Source organism: Rhinoderma darwinii, chromosome 2 (genome assembly GCF_050947455.1).
Source record: "Rhinoderma darwinii isolate aRhiDar2 chromosome 2, aRhiDar2.hap1, whole genome shotgun sequence".
In the NCBI taxonomy this organism is placed as follows: domain Eukaryota; kingdom Metazoa; phylum Chordata; class Amphibia; order Anura; family Rhinodermatidae; genus Rhinoderma; species Rhinoderma darwinii.
In genome coordinates, this window is record NC_134688.1 from 322,791,386 (window position 1) to 322,806,001 (window position 14,616).

The 14,616-nt window shown below is 43.3% G+C and overlaps 1 protein-coding gene across 7 annotated transcripts in view; it reads left to right on the top strand.

Annotated features, from left to right (window-relative positions):
- The window catches only part of LOC142743149 (plasma membrane calcium-transporting ATPase 4-like), a 358,269-nt gene that overhangs the window by 251,900 nt on the left and 91,753 nt on the right, over positions 1 to 14,616 (top strand). For all 7 annotated transcript variants that reach the window (XM_075853600.1, XM_075853602.1, XM_075853601.1 and 4 more), the window contains one exon: positions 14,422 to 14,509. In XM_075853600.1, coding sequence (XP_075709715.1) covers positions 14,422 to 14,509 — 88 coding nt within the window. The remainder of the gene's footprint in view (positions 1 to 14,421; positions 14,510 to 14,616) is intronic.

Genomic DNA, 14,616 nt, shown 5'->3' on the forward strand with positions numbered 1-14,616 from the left:
ACTTGTCAGATCAAGTCCTGAAGCCCTACAGCGCCATGCAGTGTGGTATAAGAAGCTGGCCATGCACATTATTATCAAGAACCTAATCTTTAGGGACCAGGAATGGGGGGCACCCAGTACTTTTGGAAGCGAGGCCACACGCATCGTACCAGGGCAACACTTTCCAGAAGAAGTTCCCCAAACTGGCAAGAAGGGAAAGAGTCAAAAGAGGTGCAAAGTCTGCTATAAGAGGGGGATAAGGGAGGACACAATATATCAATGTGACATGTGTCCCGAAAAACCAGGGCTCTGTATGAAAGGGTTTTAAAATTTATCATACATCCCTTAGATTTTTCATCTACCCTGACGCACTCCGCACAGCTTATCCCCCTCATCTTTCCTTTCTGAGTCCTGCTGTGTGCCCAGGCAGCTAGCAGCCACGTGTAGGGTATTGCTGTACCCAGTAGAACCCACATTACAGTTTATGGGGTGTATATCTCCGGTGGCGCATGCTGGGCACAATATATTGGACACTGAAATGGCATAGATATATAGAAAATTGCAAATCTCACACTGCACCATGTACTGCGCATTACCTTTTACACAATACCTGTGGGGTCAAAATGCTCACTACACCTCTAGATGAATGCCTTTAAGGGGTGTCGTTTTTAAAATGGGGTTAGTTCTCGGGGGTTTCAACTGTACTCGTACCTCAGGGACTTCTGCATACATGACTTAGCACCAGAAAAGCTCAAGTAGGCCAAATGGTGGTCCTTTCCTTCTGAGCCCTCCCATGGGCCCAAACGGCAGTTTATCACCACAAATGGGGTATTGCCGCACTCAGGACAAATTGGGCAACAAAATGGGGTATTTTATTCCATGTGAAAATAAGACATTTTTATAAAAAATTACATCTTATTGGAAAAAATGTCATTTTTTAAATTTAATAGCCCAATTCGAATACATGCTGTGAAAAAACTGTGCGGTCAAAATGGTAACAACAACTGTACATGAATTCCTTGAGGGGTGTAGTTTCCCAAATGGGGTCACTTTTGGGGGATTCCTACTGTTTTGGCACTTCAACACCTCTTCAAACCTGGCATGCTGCCTAAAATATATTCTAATAAAAAAAGAGGCCTCAAAATGCACTAGGTGCTTCTTTGCTTCTGGGGCTTGTGTTTTAGTCCATGAGCACGCTAGAGCCACATGTGGGACATTTCTAAAAACGTAAGAATCTGGACAATAAATATTTAGTAGTGTTTCTCTGGTAAAACCTTCTGTGTTACAGAAAAAAAATTGAATAAAATAGAAATTCAGCAAGAAAAATGAAATTTGCAAATTTCACCTCCACTTTGCTTTAATTCCTGTGAAATGCCTAAAGGGTTAAAAAAAAACATTCTAAATGCTGTTTTGAATACTTTGAGGGGTCTAGTTTTTAAAATGGGGTGTTTTATGTGGGTTTCTATTACATAGGCCCCTCAAAGCCACTTCAGAACTGAACAGGTACCTTAAAAAAAGGCTTTTTTAAATTTTCTTAAAAATATGAGAAATTTTGTTTATGTTCTAAGTCTTGTAACGTCCTAGAAAAATATTTTTTTTCCCCAAAAAAACTATGCCAATCTAAAGTAGACATATGGGAAATGTGAACTAGTAACTATTTTGGGGGTGTAACCATCTGTTTTACAAGCAGATGCATTTCAATTCAGAAAAATTATATTTTTTTAAAATGTTCTCAAAATTTTGGCATTTTGCACAAATATACAGTGAATATATCGAACAAATTTTACCACTAACATAAAGCCCAATGTGTCACGAAAAAATAATTTCAGAATCGCTTGGGTAGGTTTAAGCATTCCGACGTTATTACCACATAAAGTGAAATATGTCATATTTAAGAAATTGGCTCTGAGTCTGAAAGGGGATGTCCAGGAAAAAAAAAAATCTAAAAAGTATCCCCCAGCCTTGGTTTGCTTTCCCTAAGGCCCCATGCACACGACAGCAAAAAACCTCCGTTGCGGTCCGCAAAAACGGAGCCATTCACTTTCATTGAACACTGACACCTTTCCGTAGCACTACGGAAGGGTGTCAGTGCCGTGGAAATGTTCCGGGAATTATGGAACATGTCCGTTCTTTCGCATTTTGCGGGCCGTGCTCCCATACTTTGTATGGGAGCACGGCCCGAAAATGCGGCTGTCAGTCAGCGGTCGGCCGTGCCCGCAAGCGCGGGCTGTGATTGCGGGCACGGTCGTGTGCATGGGGCCTAATACCCACTATTAACCTCCTAACCAGATTCTGTTTGATCTCCATTGTCACTGCTGCTCTTTCTGTTTGTTTACAGCCCTTGCTTCTGGTCTTGGTTGTTTCCTGTCTTTTAACCCATCATACCCATGATCCCTTGCTGCATCCTCTACGTTCACAGGTCTTTCCCTGCTTTAATTCCAGGCAGCACCCTCCCTGCACACGGTCCTACACAATAGAATCATCATTATTCTTTGTGCCTCCATCTTTCCCTGATCTAAGTACAGGCACCCATCTCCCTCCCCCACCCCTTTCACAGCCTGATGAATGGAAGTCTGCCCACTCCACCTATGTCAGACATCTTGGTACACACAATCCAGTCAGCACATTTTCCTCACCTGCTGCTGGATCTGTTCCAAGAGATCCTGTATTAGGCCAGGTTCACACTGAGTTTTTTTGCAGGCAGAAAATTCTGCCTCAAAATTCTGTCTGGAATTCCGAGGCAGATTTTGATCTGCCTGCACGCCGTTTGCCGCGTTTTTCGCAGCACTTTTGCTTGCGCCCATTGGGCGCCGCAGGCAAACACGCAGCAAATAACACTTTCTCAGCCTCCCATTGATGTCAATGGGGGGTTAGAGACGTAAATGCCCGAAAATAGGGCATGCCACTACTTTTTCCCGCGAGCAGTAAAACTGGTAAAAACGCCTCCGCCTCCCATTGAAACCAATAGGAGGCGTTTTCGGACGTTTTTTGGCACGTTTTCCGACGCGGTTTCCTCAGTATAGGCCATCAATATCTGATCTGTCAGGGTCCGACACCCGGCACCCCCGTCGATCGGCTGTTTTGAAGGCGCCACGGTGCTCGTACGAGCGCTGCTTCCCCTCCATTTTCTTTACTTCTCACATTATGAATCACGGACTTGTAGCGGCGGTTCACAGTATTACAGCTTTCTCCCATTCTAGTGTATACTGTAATACTGTGAACCGCCGCTACAAGTGTGTCCGCAATTCACAGTGTGAGCAGTAAAGGAAATGCAGGGGAGCAGCGCTCGTACGAACATCGCGGCCCCTTCAAAACAGCCGATCGTCAGGGAGACGGGCCACCACCCATCAGATATTGATGGCTTATCCTGAGGATAGGCCATCAATTTTTGTGGACTTGAAAACCTTTGACACCCCAAGTATGATTACTTTATGGAAAGTAGACCCCAAGGTATTCATTTAACGACATATCAAAGATTTGAAAATCTGCCGTGTAAAATGTCTGCAGCATGCAGATGAGTTTTGTAAAATCTCATCTACTTGTCTTGTACTCCGTGTGTTACTTGGTGACTTTGGCCACGACACAGGTTGTCCGACCAAAGATCGCTATGTCCCATAGCCTACACCACAAGTAATGAAAGTCAATGTGGTCGCGTTGCGACCTGCAAGTAACTGCGACACGACCGTTTGGATTTCTTGCAACTGTCATGTCGTGGCAACTTGGGCGTTGCGACACAACCACATTGACTTTTATTACATGCAATGTAGGCTACGGGACATAGGGATCTTTGGCTGGTCGTACGTGGCCAAAGTCGCCATGTAGCAGATAGACATATTTATTTATAGAGGACATTTTTATTGAAAAAATAGTGTGTGTTTTTTTTTTTTTTTTACATTACATTATTCTTTTACCTCTCTGCGAGAATGCCAGAGAGGGAGAAGCTGTGACAGCGATCATCTGGCCAGAAACCACTCTGAAGCCGGGTGATACAGCTGTCTCTAGACAGCTGTATCATGGAGCTCCTTACTGTAGCCACGCATGTGATCGCTTTGAAAGGCTGTCACAGCGTTCACATAACTGAGCGCCTTACCGTCTGCATGGATGTGATCGCTGTCACAAGCTGTCACAGCGTTCACATACCTGAGCGAATTACCGTCGGCGCACAAGCGCTGCTGGGAGGAGCAATGTTATCGCTGTGAGAGGCTGTCACAGCGATCACATGACCGGAGACCACACTGAGTGGTCTCCGGGTGAAAGCTCCGTGATATTATCTGTCTCTAGACAGCTGTATCACAGAGCTTCTCACACTCGGCACATAAGCGCTGCTGTTAGGAGCAATGTGATCGTTGTGACAGGTTGTCACAACGATCACATGACCGGAGACCACGCTGATTGGTCTCCGGTTAAAGTTCCATGATACAGCTGTCTAGAGACAGGAAGTTTGCTATCGGAGCTAATGGACGGGTCTGCAGAGGAAGTGCCAATTTTGGATTCGCAAGTGGTCACGTGACTGAAGATGGGATGTGACGCTACATTCATCAGATCCAACGTAAGTATATTGCAAAGTTACTTGTTTTGCATTGTTCAGTTTAATTAAATGTTATTGTTTGCTTCCGGAAAACCCCTTTAACCTCTTCCCTCTTTGGCCACTTTTGACCTTCCTGACAGAGCCTCATTTTTCAAATCTGACATGTTTCACTTTATGTGGTAATAACTCCGGAATGCTTTTACCTATCCAAGCGATTCTGAGATTGTTTTCTCGTGACACATTGGACTTTATGTTACTGGCAAAATTTGCCCGATACATTCAGTATTTAATTGTGAAAAACACCAAAATTTAGCGAAAAAAATTGCAAAAATTAGCATTTTTCTCAATTTAAATGTATCTGCTTGTAAGACAGGCAGTTATACCTCACAAAAATGTTGCTAACTAACATCCCCCATATGTCTACTTTAGATTGGCATCGTATTTTGATCATCATTTTATTTTTCTAGAACGTTACAAGGCTTAGAACTTTAGCAGCAATTTCTCACATTTTCAAGAAAATTTCAAAATGCTATTTTTACAGGGGCCAGTTCAGTTGTGAAGTGGCTTTGAGGTCCTTAGATATTAGAAACCCCCAATAAGTCACCCCATTTTAAAAACTGCACCCCTCAAAGTATTCAAAACAGCATTTAGAAAGTTTTTTAACCCTTTAGACATTGCGCAGGAATTAAGGCAAAGTAGAGGTGAAATTTACAAAGTTCATTATTTTTTTCCAGAAATTCATTTTGAATCCATTTTTTTTTGTACCACAGAATGTTTTACCCAAGAAATGCAACTCAATATTTATTGCCCAGATTCTGCAGTTTTAGGAAATATCCCACATATGGCCCTAGTGTGCTACTGGACTGAAGCACCGGCCTCCGAAGCAAAGGAGCACCTGGTGGATTTTCGGCCTCCTTTTTATTAGAATATATTTTAGGCACCATGTCCGCTTTGAACAGGTCTAGTGGAACTAAAACAGTGGAAACCCCCCAAAAGTGACCACATTTGGGAAACTACACCCCTCGAGGAATTTATCTAGGGGTGTAGCAAGCATTTTGACCGGCCAGTTTTTTTGCAAAATTTTTGGAACTAGGCCATGAAAATGAAAATCTACATTTTTTTCAAATAAAATGTAGGTTTAGCTAATTTTTTTTCATTTCCAAAAGAACTAAAGTAGAAAAAGCACCACAACATTTGTAGAGCAATTTCTCCCGAGTAAAACAATACCCCACATGTGGTAATAAACGGTCATTTGGACACACGGCAGGGCTTAGAATGGAAAGTGCGCCATTTGGCTCTTGGAGCTCAAATTTAGCAGGAATGGTTTGCGGAGGCCATATCGCATTTGCAAAGCTCCTGAGGGGACAAAACAGTGGAAACCCCCAACAAGTGACCCCATTTTGGAAACTACACCCCATGAGGAAATTATCTAGGGGTGTAGCAAGCATTTTGACCGGCCAGTTTTTTTACAGAACTTATTGTAAGTAGGCCGTAAAAATGAAAATCTACATTTTTTCAAAGAAAATGTAGGTTTAGGTATTTTTTTTTCATTTCCACAAGGACTGAAGGAGAAAAAGCACCGCAACATTTGTAAAGCAACTACTCCCGAGTAAAACAATACCCCACATGTGGTCACAAACATCTGTTTGGACACACGGTAGGGCTCAGAATGGAAGGAGCACCATTTGGATTTTGGAATGGTTTCTGGGTGTCATGTCATATTTGCTGAGCCCCTGTAGTACTAGTACAGTGGAAACACCCCAAAAGTGACTCCATTTGGGAAACTGCACCCCCTGAGGAATCATCTAGGGGTATAGTGAAAATTTTGATCCCAAAGGTTTTTTGCTGAATTAATTAGAATTAAGCCATGAAAATGAAAAATAATTATTTTTTCCAACAAGATGTAGTTTTAGATACACATTTTTCATTTTTGCAAGGAATAGAGAAGAAAAAGCACCACAACATTTGTAAAGTAATTTCTCCCGAGTACAGTAACACCCCATATGTGGTTATAATCGGCTGTTTACGTATATGGGAGCATTCAGAAGAAAAGGAGCGGTATTTATCTTTTGGAGCGTAGATTTTGCTGGAATGGTTTGCGGACGCCATGTTGCATTTGCAAAACCACTGATGTACCAAACAAAAGTGACCCCGTTTTAGAAACTACACCCCTAAAGGCATTTATCAAGGGATTTAGTGAGAATTTAGACTCCACAGGTGTTTTTCAGAAATAAATACGCAGTGGATTGTGCAAAGTGAAAATTGCAATTTCTCCACTGATCTGCCCATTCACCGCACAAGATGTTGTGCCCCTAGAGAATCTTACCCCATAAATTGTTAAGCGGGTTCTCCCGGGTATGGTAATGCCTTACTTGTGGCCATAAATTGCTGTTTGGGCACACTGTAGGGCTAAGAAGGGAAAGACCGCCATTTTGAGCATGGATTTTGCTTGGTAATAGTTCTGTTTGGGGTTTTGCTGGTATTTCCGTTTATAATGTGGGGGCATATGTAATCTGTGCGGAGTACATCAGGGTATATGTAATCTGTGCGGAGAACATCAGGGTATATGTAATCTGTGCGGAGAACATCAGGGCATAATAAGAGGGTATAATAATGGGGTAAATAATACAATTCTCCATAGATGTGTGTTACGCTGTGAAGCGATCCGTTATGCACAGGCCGGTGTCACACTGATAAACTGTTTTCTTTCTTATCCCCCTTTTGTAACGCTCTGCACCTTTTGGGGACTTTTTCTCCTTCGTAGTTTGGGAAATATTACTGGGAAATATTGCGCTGGTATAATACGGGCACTCTCGCTTCCAGCGGATGTGCTATGTCCCTTCCCTTTCCTAGTTCCTAAATACTAGGGCCCTGAAACTGAAGGAATGTTCCCCTCCGGCCTGCGCATTGAGATATTTTTTCATCACTGCATTACTAGTGCCGTAACTTTTTTTTATTTTTCAGTTGATTGAGCGGTATGCGGGCTTGTTTTTTGCGAGACGGACTGTAGATTTTATTGGTACTATTTTAGAACACATACGACTTTTTGATCACTTTTTATTTCATTTTTTGGTAAAGGAAATTACCAAAAACAAGCAATTCTGGAATAGTTTTTTATTGGTTTTTTTATCGGCATCCACAGTGTGCCCTAAATTACATGTTAGCTTTATTCTGCGGGTCGATACGATTACGGCGATACCAAATTTATATAGTTTTTTTTATGTATTGCGGCTTTTGCACAATAAAATCACTTTTTTTATAAAATCATTTGTTTTCTGTGTCGCCATGTTCTAAGACCCATAACTTTTTTATTTTTGCGTGCACGAAACGGTGTCAGGGATTATTTTTTGCGGGACGGATTGTCGTTTTTTATTAGTACTGTTTTGGAGTAAATGGGACTTTTTGATCACTTTTTATAGCATTTTTTGGAAGGAGATGTGACCTAAAAACAAAGATTCTGGCGCTGTTTTTCATGTTTTGTTTTTTTACCGCGTTCACCATGCGGGATAAATTACATAATAGTTTTGTAGTTTGGGTCGTTACGGACGCGGCGATACCAATTATGTATAGTTTTTTTTTATAATAGTTTTTCCCATAATAAAAGACTTACTATGGGAAAAAAGTCAGTTTAGCTTTATTTTTATTTGAAACTTGTGTGTTTTTATTGTTTTACCACATTTTTATTAACTTTTTTTTACTTTTTTTACTTGTCCCACTAGGGGACATGAGGGCCTGATGCCCCGATCGCTACTCTAATACACTGCACTACATACGTAGTGCAGTGTATTAGCGCTGTCAGTTATTCACTGACAGCAAGCCTATGAGGACACAGGCGGGTCCTCATCGGCTCCCGTACAAGGCAGACTCGGACGCCATTTTCTGGCATCCGATTGCCACAGCAACCCAGCGATTGCTGGGTTGCCGATCGGGTGAAAACCTATCAGATGCTGCGCTCTATTGAGCGCAGCATCTGAGGGGTTAATCTGCCGGATCGGAGAATAGCTCCGGTCCTGGCAGTTACAGGAGGGTGCCAGCTGTATAATACAGCTGTCACCCCGCGGTGATGGTACCGGCTCTGCTTCTGAGCCCGCACAATCACTGCGCCGTACATATACGGCGCTTTGCGGGAAGCACCTCCCGACAGCGCCGTCGGGAAGGGGTTAAGGCCAAAACAAGGCAGCGTCCTTAAGGGGTTAAACAAGAGCATTGCATGTTTTTTTTTAGTTTTTTTTAAAATCCGTTCAATTTTATTAACAAGAACAGCAATACATTATCTTCCATTCATCAACTGTATCAGCATTGTATACAACAGTTCCATCATAACAACTTACAGAAATATCCCAACATTGCAACCCAACCCATCCCCCCCCCCCACCCTCAACCCCTGCACTGTCCCCTGCCAGTATCTCTTTCATATTTTCATATGGCCCATAAATCCGTATGGATTCTCTGTATAGGCATATGACCCTATTACTATGTCTTGCCTTCTCCTGACTGGAGGTATCTCCTTTGGCCGTCTTTCCCGTATACTGAATATTCGCTGTTCAAGCAACTATCTCCTAAAGAAGAGACGTTCATAGGTTCTTGGCCTTGATACCCTTCTATGCACCCCCATTCCTCTCTCATTGTTGCGAGGATGGATCTCTCTTATATTTGTGTTCGTATTCTGCTCAGTTCTGGTGACACCAATCCCGAGCATTCCAACCGTCGTCCCAACCACTGCTTATCAACTTTCTTTACATTACCCCTTTTCAAATAAATTTAATGCTCCATCAGAATGGTGTGGTTCAGCATTCCCACAATTTCCCTCTTCACAGGAGGCTCGGCATCTAAACAGTGTTTAGATATACACTTTCTAGTCTGGTACAGAATTTTAGCAAAATATTCCTGCTTGTCACCCTCCGGTTCTCCAACTAATCCCAGGAGCAGCACCTTTGGGTCTGCCGACAATTCCATATCATATACCGTTCTTATCAATTCCAAAATCTCCCCTCACAGGTTCTTCAAGGCCCTGCATGTCCAGAACATATGAAAAATATCTGCTTTTTCCTCCGTACACCTGGGACACTTGGCATCAGATATGATTCCCATCTGTTTCAGTACCCTAGGGGTCCTGTAAACTCTGTATCAAGAAAATTTGCGATCTCCTCTGTGCCATATTAATAGGTAAATGGTGGGATGACGCTAACATCTCTTAACATTCGTCTTTGGGCAGAGAACCTATATCCTGTTCCCATTTTAATCTCACTAGTTCCATAGGGTCTCCCAGATGTTTTGATAGCAAATTCTTATAAGCCATCGAAATCAGCCCTTTAGATGTGTCTGCCTTAACCGTATATTCCAATATTCCCAGTGCATAAATAGTCAAGTCGAAGCTACCTGCGCCTGCATAGCATGTCGTATCTGCAAATACTGATAAAACATAGTGTGCTCCAGGTGAAACTGTTCTTTTACTTGCTAAAAGGACTTCAATGTAGTATCATCATATAATTGACTCAATCTTGTTAACCCTTTCATCTACCATTTTTGCATGCCCTGTAGTTGATATAATTCCCACGGAACCGGATTATGCCAAACGGGAGAATATTTAGTACATACCCCTATTCCCAGTATCTGTTTACATTGCCACCACACTTTATGTATTAGAAGTGATGTCGGCTTAGTACATGCTATTCTTTTGTAGGTATGTGCTTCCAGCCCCTCCAGCGGATTAATCCCTCCCCCCAAATATGACAATATCTGTGCACTGGATCCCCATTTATCTTTGTCCTCCCATCCTTTAAAATGTTGGCTCTGGGCAGCCAAATAGTATATCCAAGCATTCGGCAAAGCCACACACCCTTCATCTTTTGGCAATTGTAGTTTCTCCAATATTATTCTAGGCACCTCGTTTCCAGACCAAATCCCGAAAAAGATTGTGTAATCTCCTAAACCAGTGCTTGGGTATCCATACCGGAGTGTTGTGGATAATGTATAGTACCTGAGGCATAAGAATCATTTTTATTAAGTTCGTTCTCCCTAGAGCTGAGAGAGGGAGTCTGTTCCAAGTCTCCACCTTAGCTTTAACCTTGGGTAATAGTGGTATTACATTTAAGGACATATATTCTTTGACATTAGTCGTCACTTTAACCCCTAAATATTTAAACTCTGAAACTACCGGAATATGGGGCCCGTCTCCAGTGTCTGCAATATTGACCGGGTCAATTGGCATGATAGCTGATTTATTACAGTTTATAATCAAAACGGAAGAGACTCCAAATCTTGTAATCGTGTCTAGGACAAATGCAAGAGTATTTTCAGTATCCATCATATATATCAATATATCATCCGCATAGAGGGATATTTTTTCTTCCACTCCCCGTATTTCATACCCTTTATGTGCTCGTTTTGTCGCATTGCACAAGCTAATGGTTCAACTGCCAGGGCAAACAATAATGGCGACAATGGACATCCATGACGCGTTCCCCTAGCCAGTGGGAATTGCCCAGACAACGCTCCATTCACCCTTATTCTAGCCATAGGAGCTGCGTATAGCAGCTGAACCCACAAAATTAGGATCAAATCCCATCTTACCCATGACATTCCATAAATACCCCCATTCTACACAATCTAATGCCTCTGCGGCGTCCAGTGTCAATACAACTCCCCCCATGAGTTCTTCTGGCACTACCTGTAGATTACAGCCTTCTAAGATTTACAGCCGTTGACTGATGGCAGGAACCCTGATTGGTCGTCATGTACAACCAAATGTACCACCTTATTCAGTCTTTGCGCTAATACCTTCGCCAGAATTTTAATATCCGATGTCCAAGATATCGGTCTGTAAGATTCCGGTAATTGGTTATCTTTGCCTTCTTTTGGTAGGGCCACTATCGTCGCCTCATATAGAGAATCCGGTAGTCTCCCTCTCTCGAAACTATCCAGTAGGGTACCTAGGAATTTTGGTGCTAGTTCATCCCTATACTCCTTATATATTTTCCCTGGCAGACTATCCGGACCTGGGGCCTTCTCATTTGCCATATCTCCTATTGCCCTTACTAGTTCCTCCAAGGAAATAGGTTCCTCCAAGATCTCTTTCCCCTGGAGCCAGGCTAGGAAGTCGAATATCTCCCAGATACTCCTCTAATTGCTGTGTCGTGTATTGCACTCCTGAGGTGTAAAGGTCAGTTTAGAACTTCTCAAACTCGTTCAAAATATGCCCCGTGTCGGTCTCTGCCCCCCCCCCCCCCCCCTTAAGCCATCAATAAAGTTATTACCCCTTTGTGTCTGTGCCACTCTGGCTAGCAACCTTCCAGTAGTCTCCCCGTCTTGGTGGTAATGCTGCTTAATGAACATTCTCTTATCAGCTTTCTCCAGTTGATGAGTTCTCAACAGTTTCTGAGCCTCAACCCAGTTTCTAAGTGAATCCGCTGAGCCATCTTCCGTATGTCTTCCTTCAGTCTCTGCCACCCTCTCCATCAAACTTCCCACCAACTGTCCAGACTTTGTTTTGATCCTCTCAATATTTTAGATGAACACTCCTCGCAACCAGGCCTTCATTGCATCCCGGATGAACCGGTGTGGCACCGAGTCTACATTAGACTGAAAGTACTCCACTATCAGGTCTTGTACCTCCTTGCCATCCATCAGTTTCAACCAGAACGCATTCAGCCTCCAATTCCCAAGACTTCTGTTGGGCTGTTCTCCCACTGCCAGCTTTAACGCCACAGGGGAATGACCTGACAATGCTCTCTGCAAATATTTTACCTGTTTGATATAATATACCGCTGAAGCGGAACAAACGATCATATCTATCCGGGAGAGTGACTGGAACATGGATGAGGCACATGAGTACTGGCGTATCCCTGGGTGTTTATCTCTCCAAATGTCCCGCAATCCCAGCTCCATAATTAGACTTCCAAATGCTGTTATGCCCTCACTCTGTCCCCTCCCCCCACTATGAAATTTATCCAGCCCCTCATGCATCACTGCATTAAAGTCTCCCATCAAAATTACGAGTACATCAGGCAGTGTAGAAAGCTTCTCCATAAGTTTTTTTTAAAGTACGGTACTAGAGTAAGGAGGGGAGATGTACTATACAATCAAAACACATTCCCAATGATAGAGGGTGCAATGCACTCCCACATACCGTCCCTCGCCATCAGTAAAAGAGGACTGACAGACGAAAGGGAGACCTCTGTGTATCGGCAAGCTCTCCTCCCTGGAATAAGTCGTATGGAAGGAGTGAAACCCATGAGCTATCCATACTCTATATAATAACGACATTGAGTCCCTGGTCAAATGCGTCTCAGAGCATTTTGTTGTTTAATTTAGTCAAAAATCTCCTTGCGTTTCCTCGATTCTCTCAGTCCCCTGATGTTCCAAAATATACATCTAGCCGAACTCATCATACATCAAAAGAGAGAGGTTTCCTCCACGGGTTCTAACCAATTCGTCAGATACTGGGCCCTGCACCCCCCCCCCCCCAATAAACCTCCCTCCAATAAACCCTAGAAGGGTCAGAGCAACATATAGTGTCTCTCCTAGCCAATGTAGGCATACCTTTGTGTGCAATTACTACATGCCTCACATTCACGTCTAACATGACCATTACTCCCACTGTTATGCATACTTGTTAACCAATCCCAATAAACGAGCATATGGAACATTTAAACTATTACACAATAATTAACCCGTAGTAACAGTACTAGCAGTTATAATAGCTTTGTAAAGGATAACACCATACTGAACTTTGTCCCGATTGTACTCTCACCCATGGAAACAACATAGCAAATCATAGAGTACTAAAGTCTCACTATATCGGCACTCCCATCAGGTTCCATCACGAAACAGTCTCTCACTCTTCCTCCGCTCCATCTGGTCTCCTCAATCAACTTTCATTACAGTCCAGCCATCTTGTAGCCTCCTTAGGCGTCTCAAAGAAAGAAGTAGTCCCAAGAGCAGCCACTCGTAATTTAGCTGGGTACATCATAGAATACTGGATGTTCATGTCCCTAAGGCGTTTTTTAAAATCCCGGTATTGCGATAGCTTCTTCTGCACTTCCGCAGAGAAATCCGGGAAAAAGGACACTTTAACGCCATTAATGGAGAGATCTTGCCGTTCCCTCCATTTCCGTATTATCCAGTCTCTATTGTAGGAGCTTTATTAATGCCTGTAGAGCCACCACAGCTTGTGAGTGCGTCTGTACATCTTGTTGTAGCATCTTCAACCTCAGACGCTCTCCCTTCAATTACTGTAGTACGTTATGCAACCTTCTGTAAATCATTCCTCAAAAGCAATATATCCTCCTTCAGGCCTCCCACCTGACCGATCAGTAAGGAGAGAATCGAGGAATTCTGTTTCACTGCCATGAGTATGTCCGTGAGGGCAGGCTCCGGCACTCTGCCCTTCCCATGGTGCGGTCCCCCACTATTGTTAGGCATTTCCCGCCTCTGTCCGCTCAGCTCTTCCTCCTCTTCACTCACCATATCTTCCTCCAATACGGAGTAGCGTGAGCTATACGATGAGCTGTCTGCCTTTCCACCTCCAGCCACAGATATCTTTCCTGCTGCTGAGCTGCCCGCTCGTGGTGTTCGAGCGAATCTCTCCAACCTGTCTGCTGCATCAGAGCACGCGCTTCTGCTCCGGCAGTCTTTCTCCCCGGCGCCATCTTGGATTCCGGGCCCCGGCAGTGTTTTTTGTTTTTTAGAGTGGGTCATCCCTGTGAGACTGACTGATCCGGTCTCCTCCAGCTTTGCAGTGACTATGTCAGCGAATATTGCCCAGGTAGGCAAACGATAAATACTATTAGCAGGATGGGCACAGCGGGAGCTCGAGCGACGCACGTTTGCCTACATCTACTGCTAGGCCACGCCCCCAGCATTGCATGTGTTTATCAATTGTTCTATAACTGTGTTTGTCATTCTGTTCTTAGGTAGAACAAGAGAAACTGGACAAAGTTTGGCCAAGGCTACGTGTACTAGCACGATCATCCCCCACAGACAAGCACACATTGGTAAAAGGTACTGCAGCAGGCTATAACAGTGTAGCTTCTAAATATACAAAATACCTTTCCGTATCTATTATTTAGGTTGTTTTCTAAAGGTTTTCAATTGTATACCAATTCTAG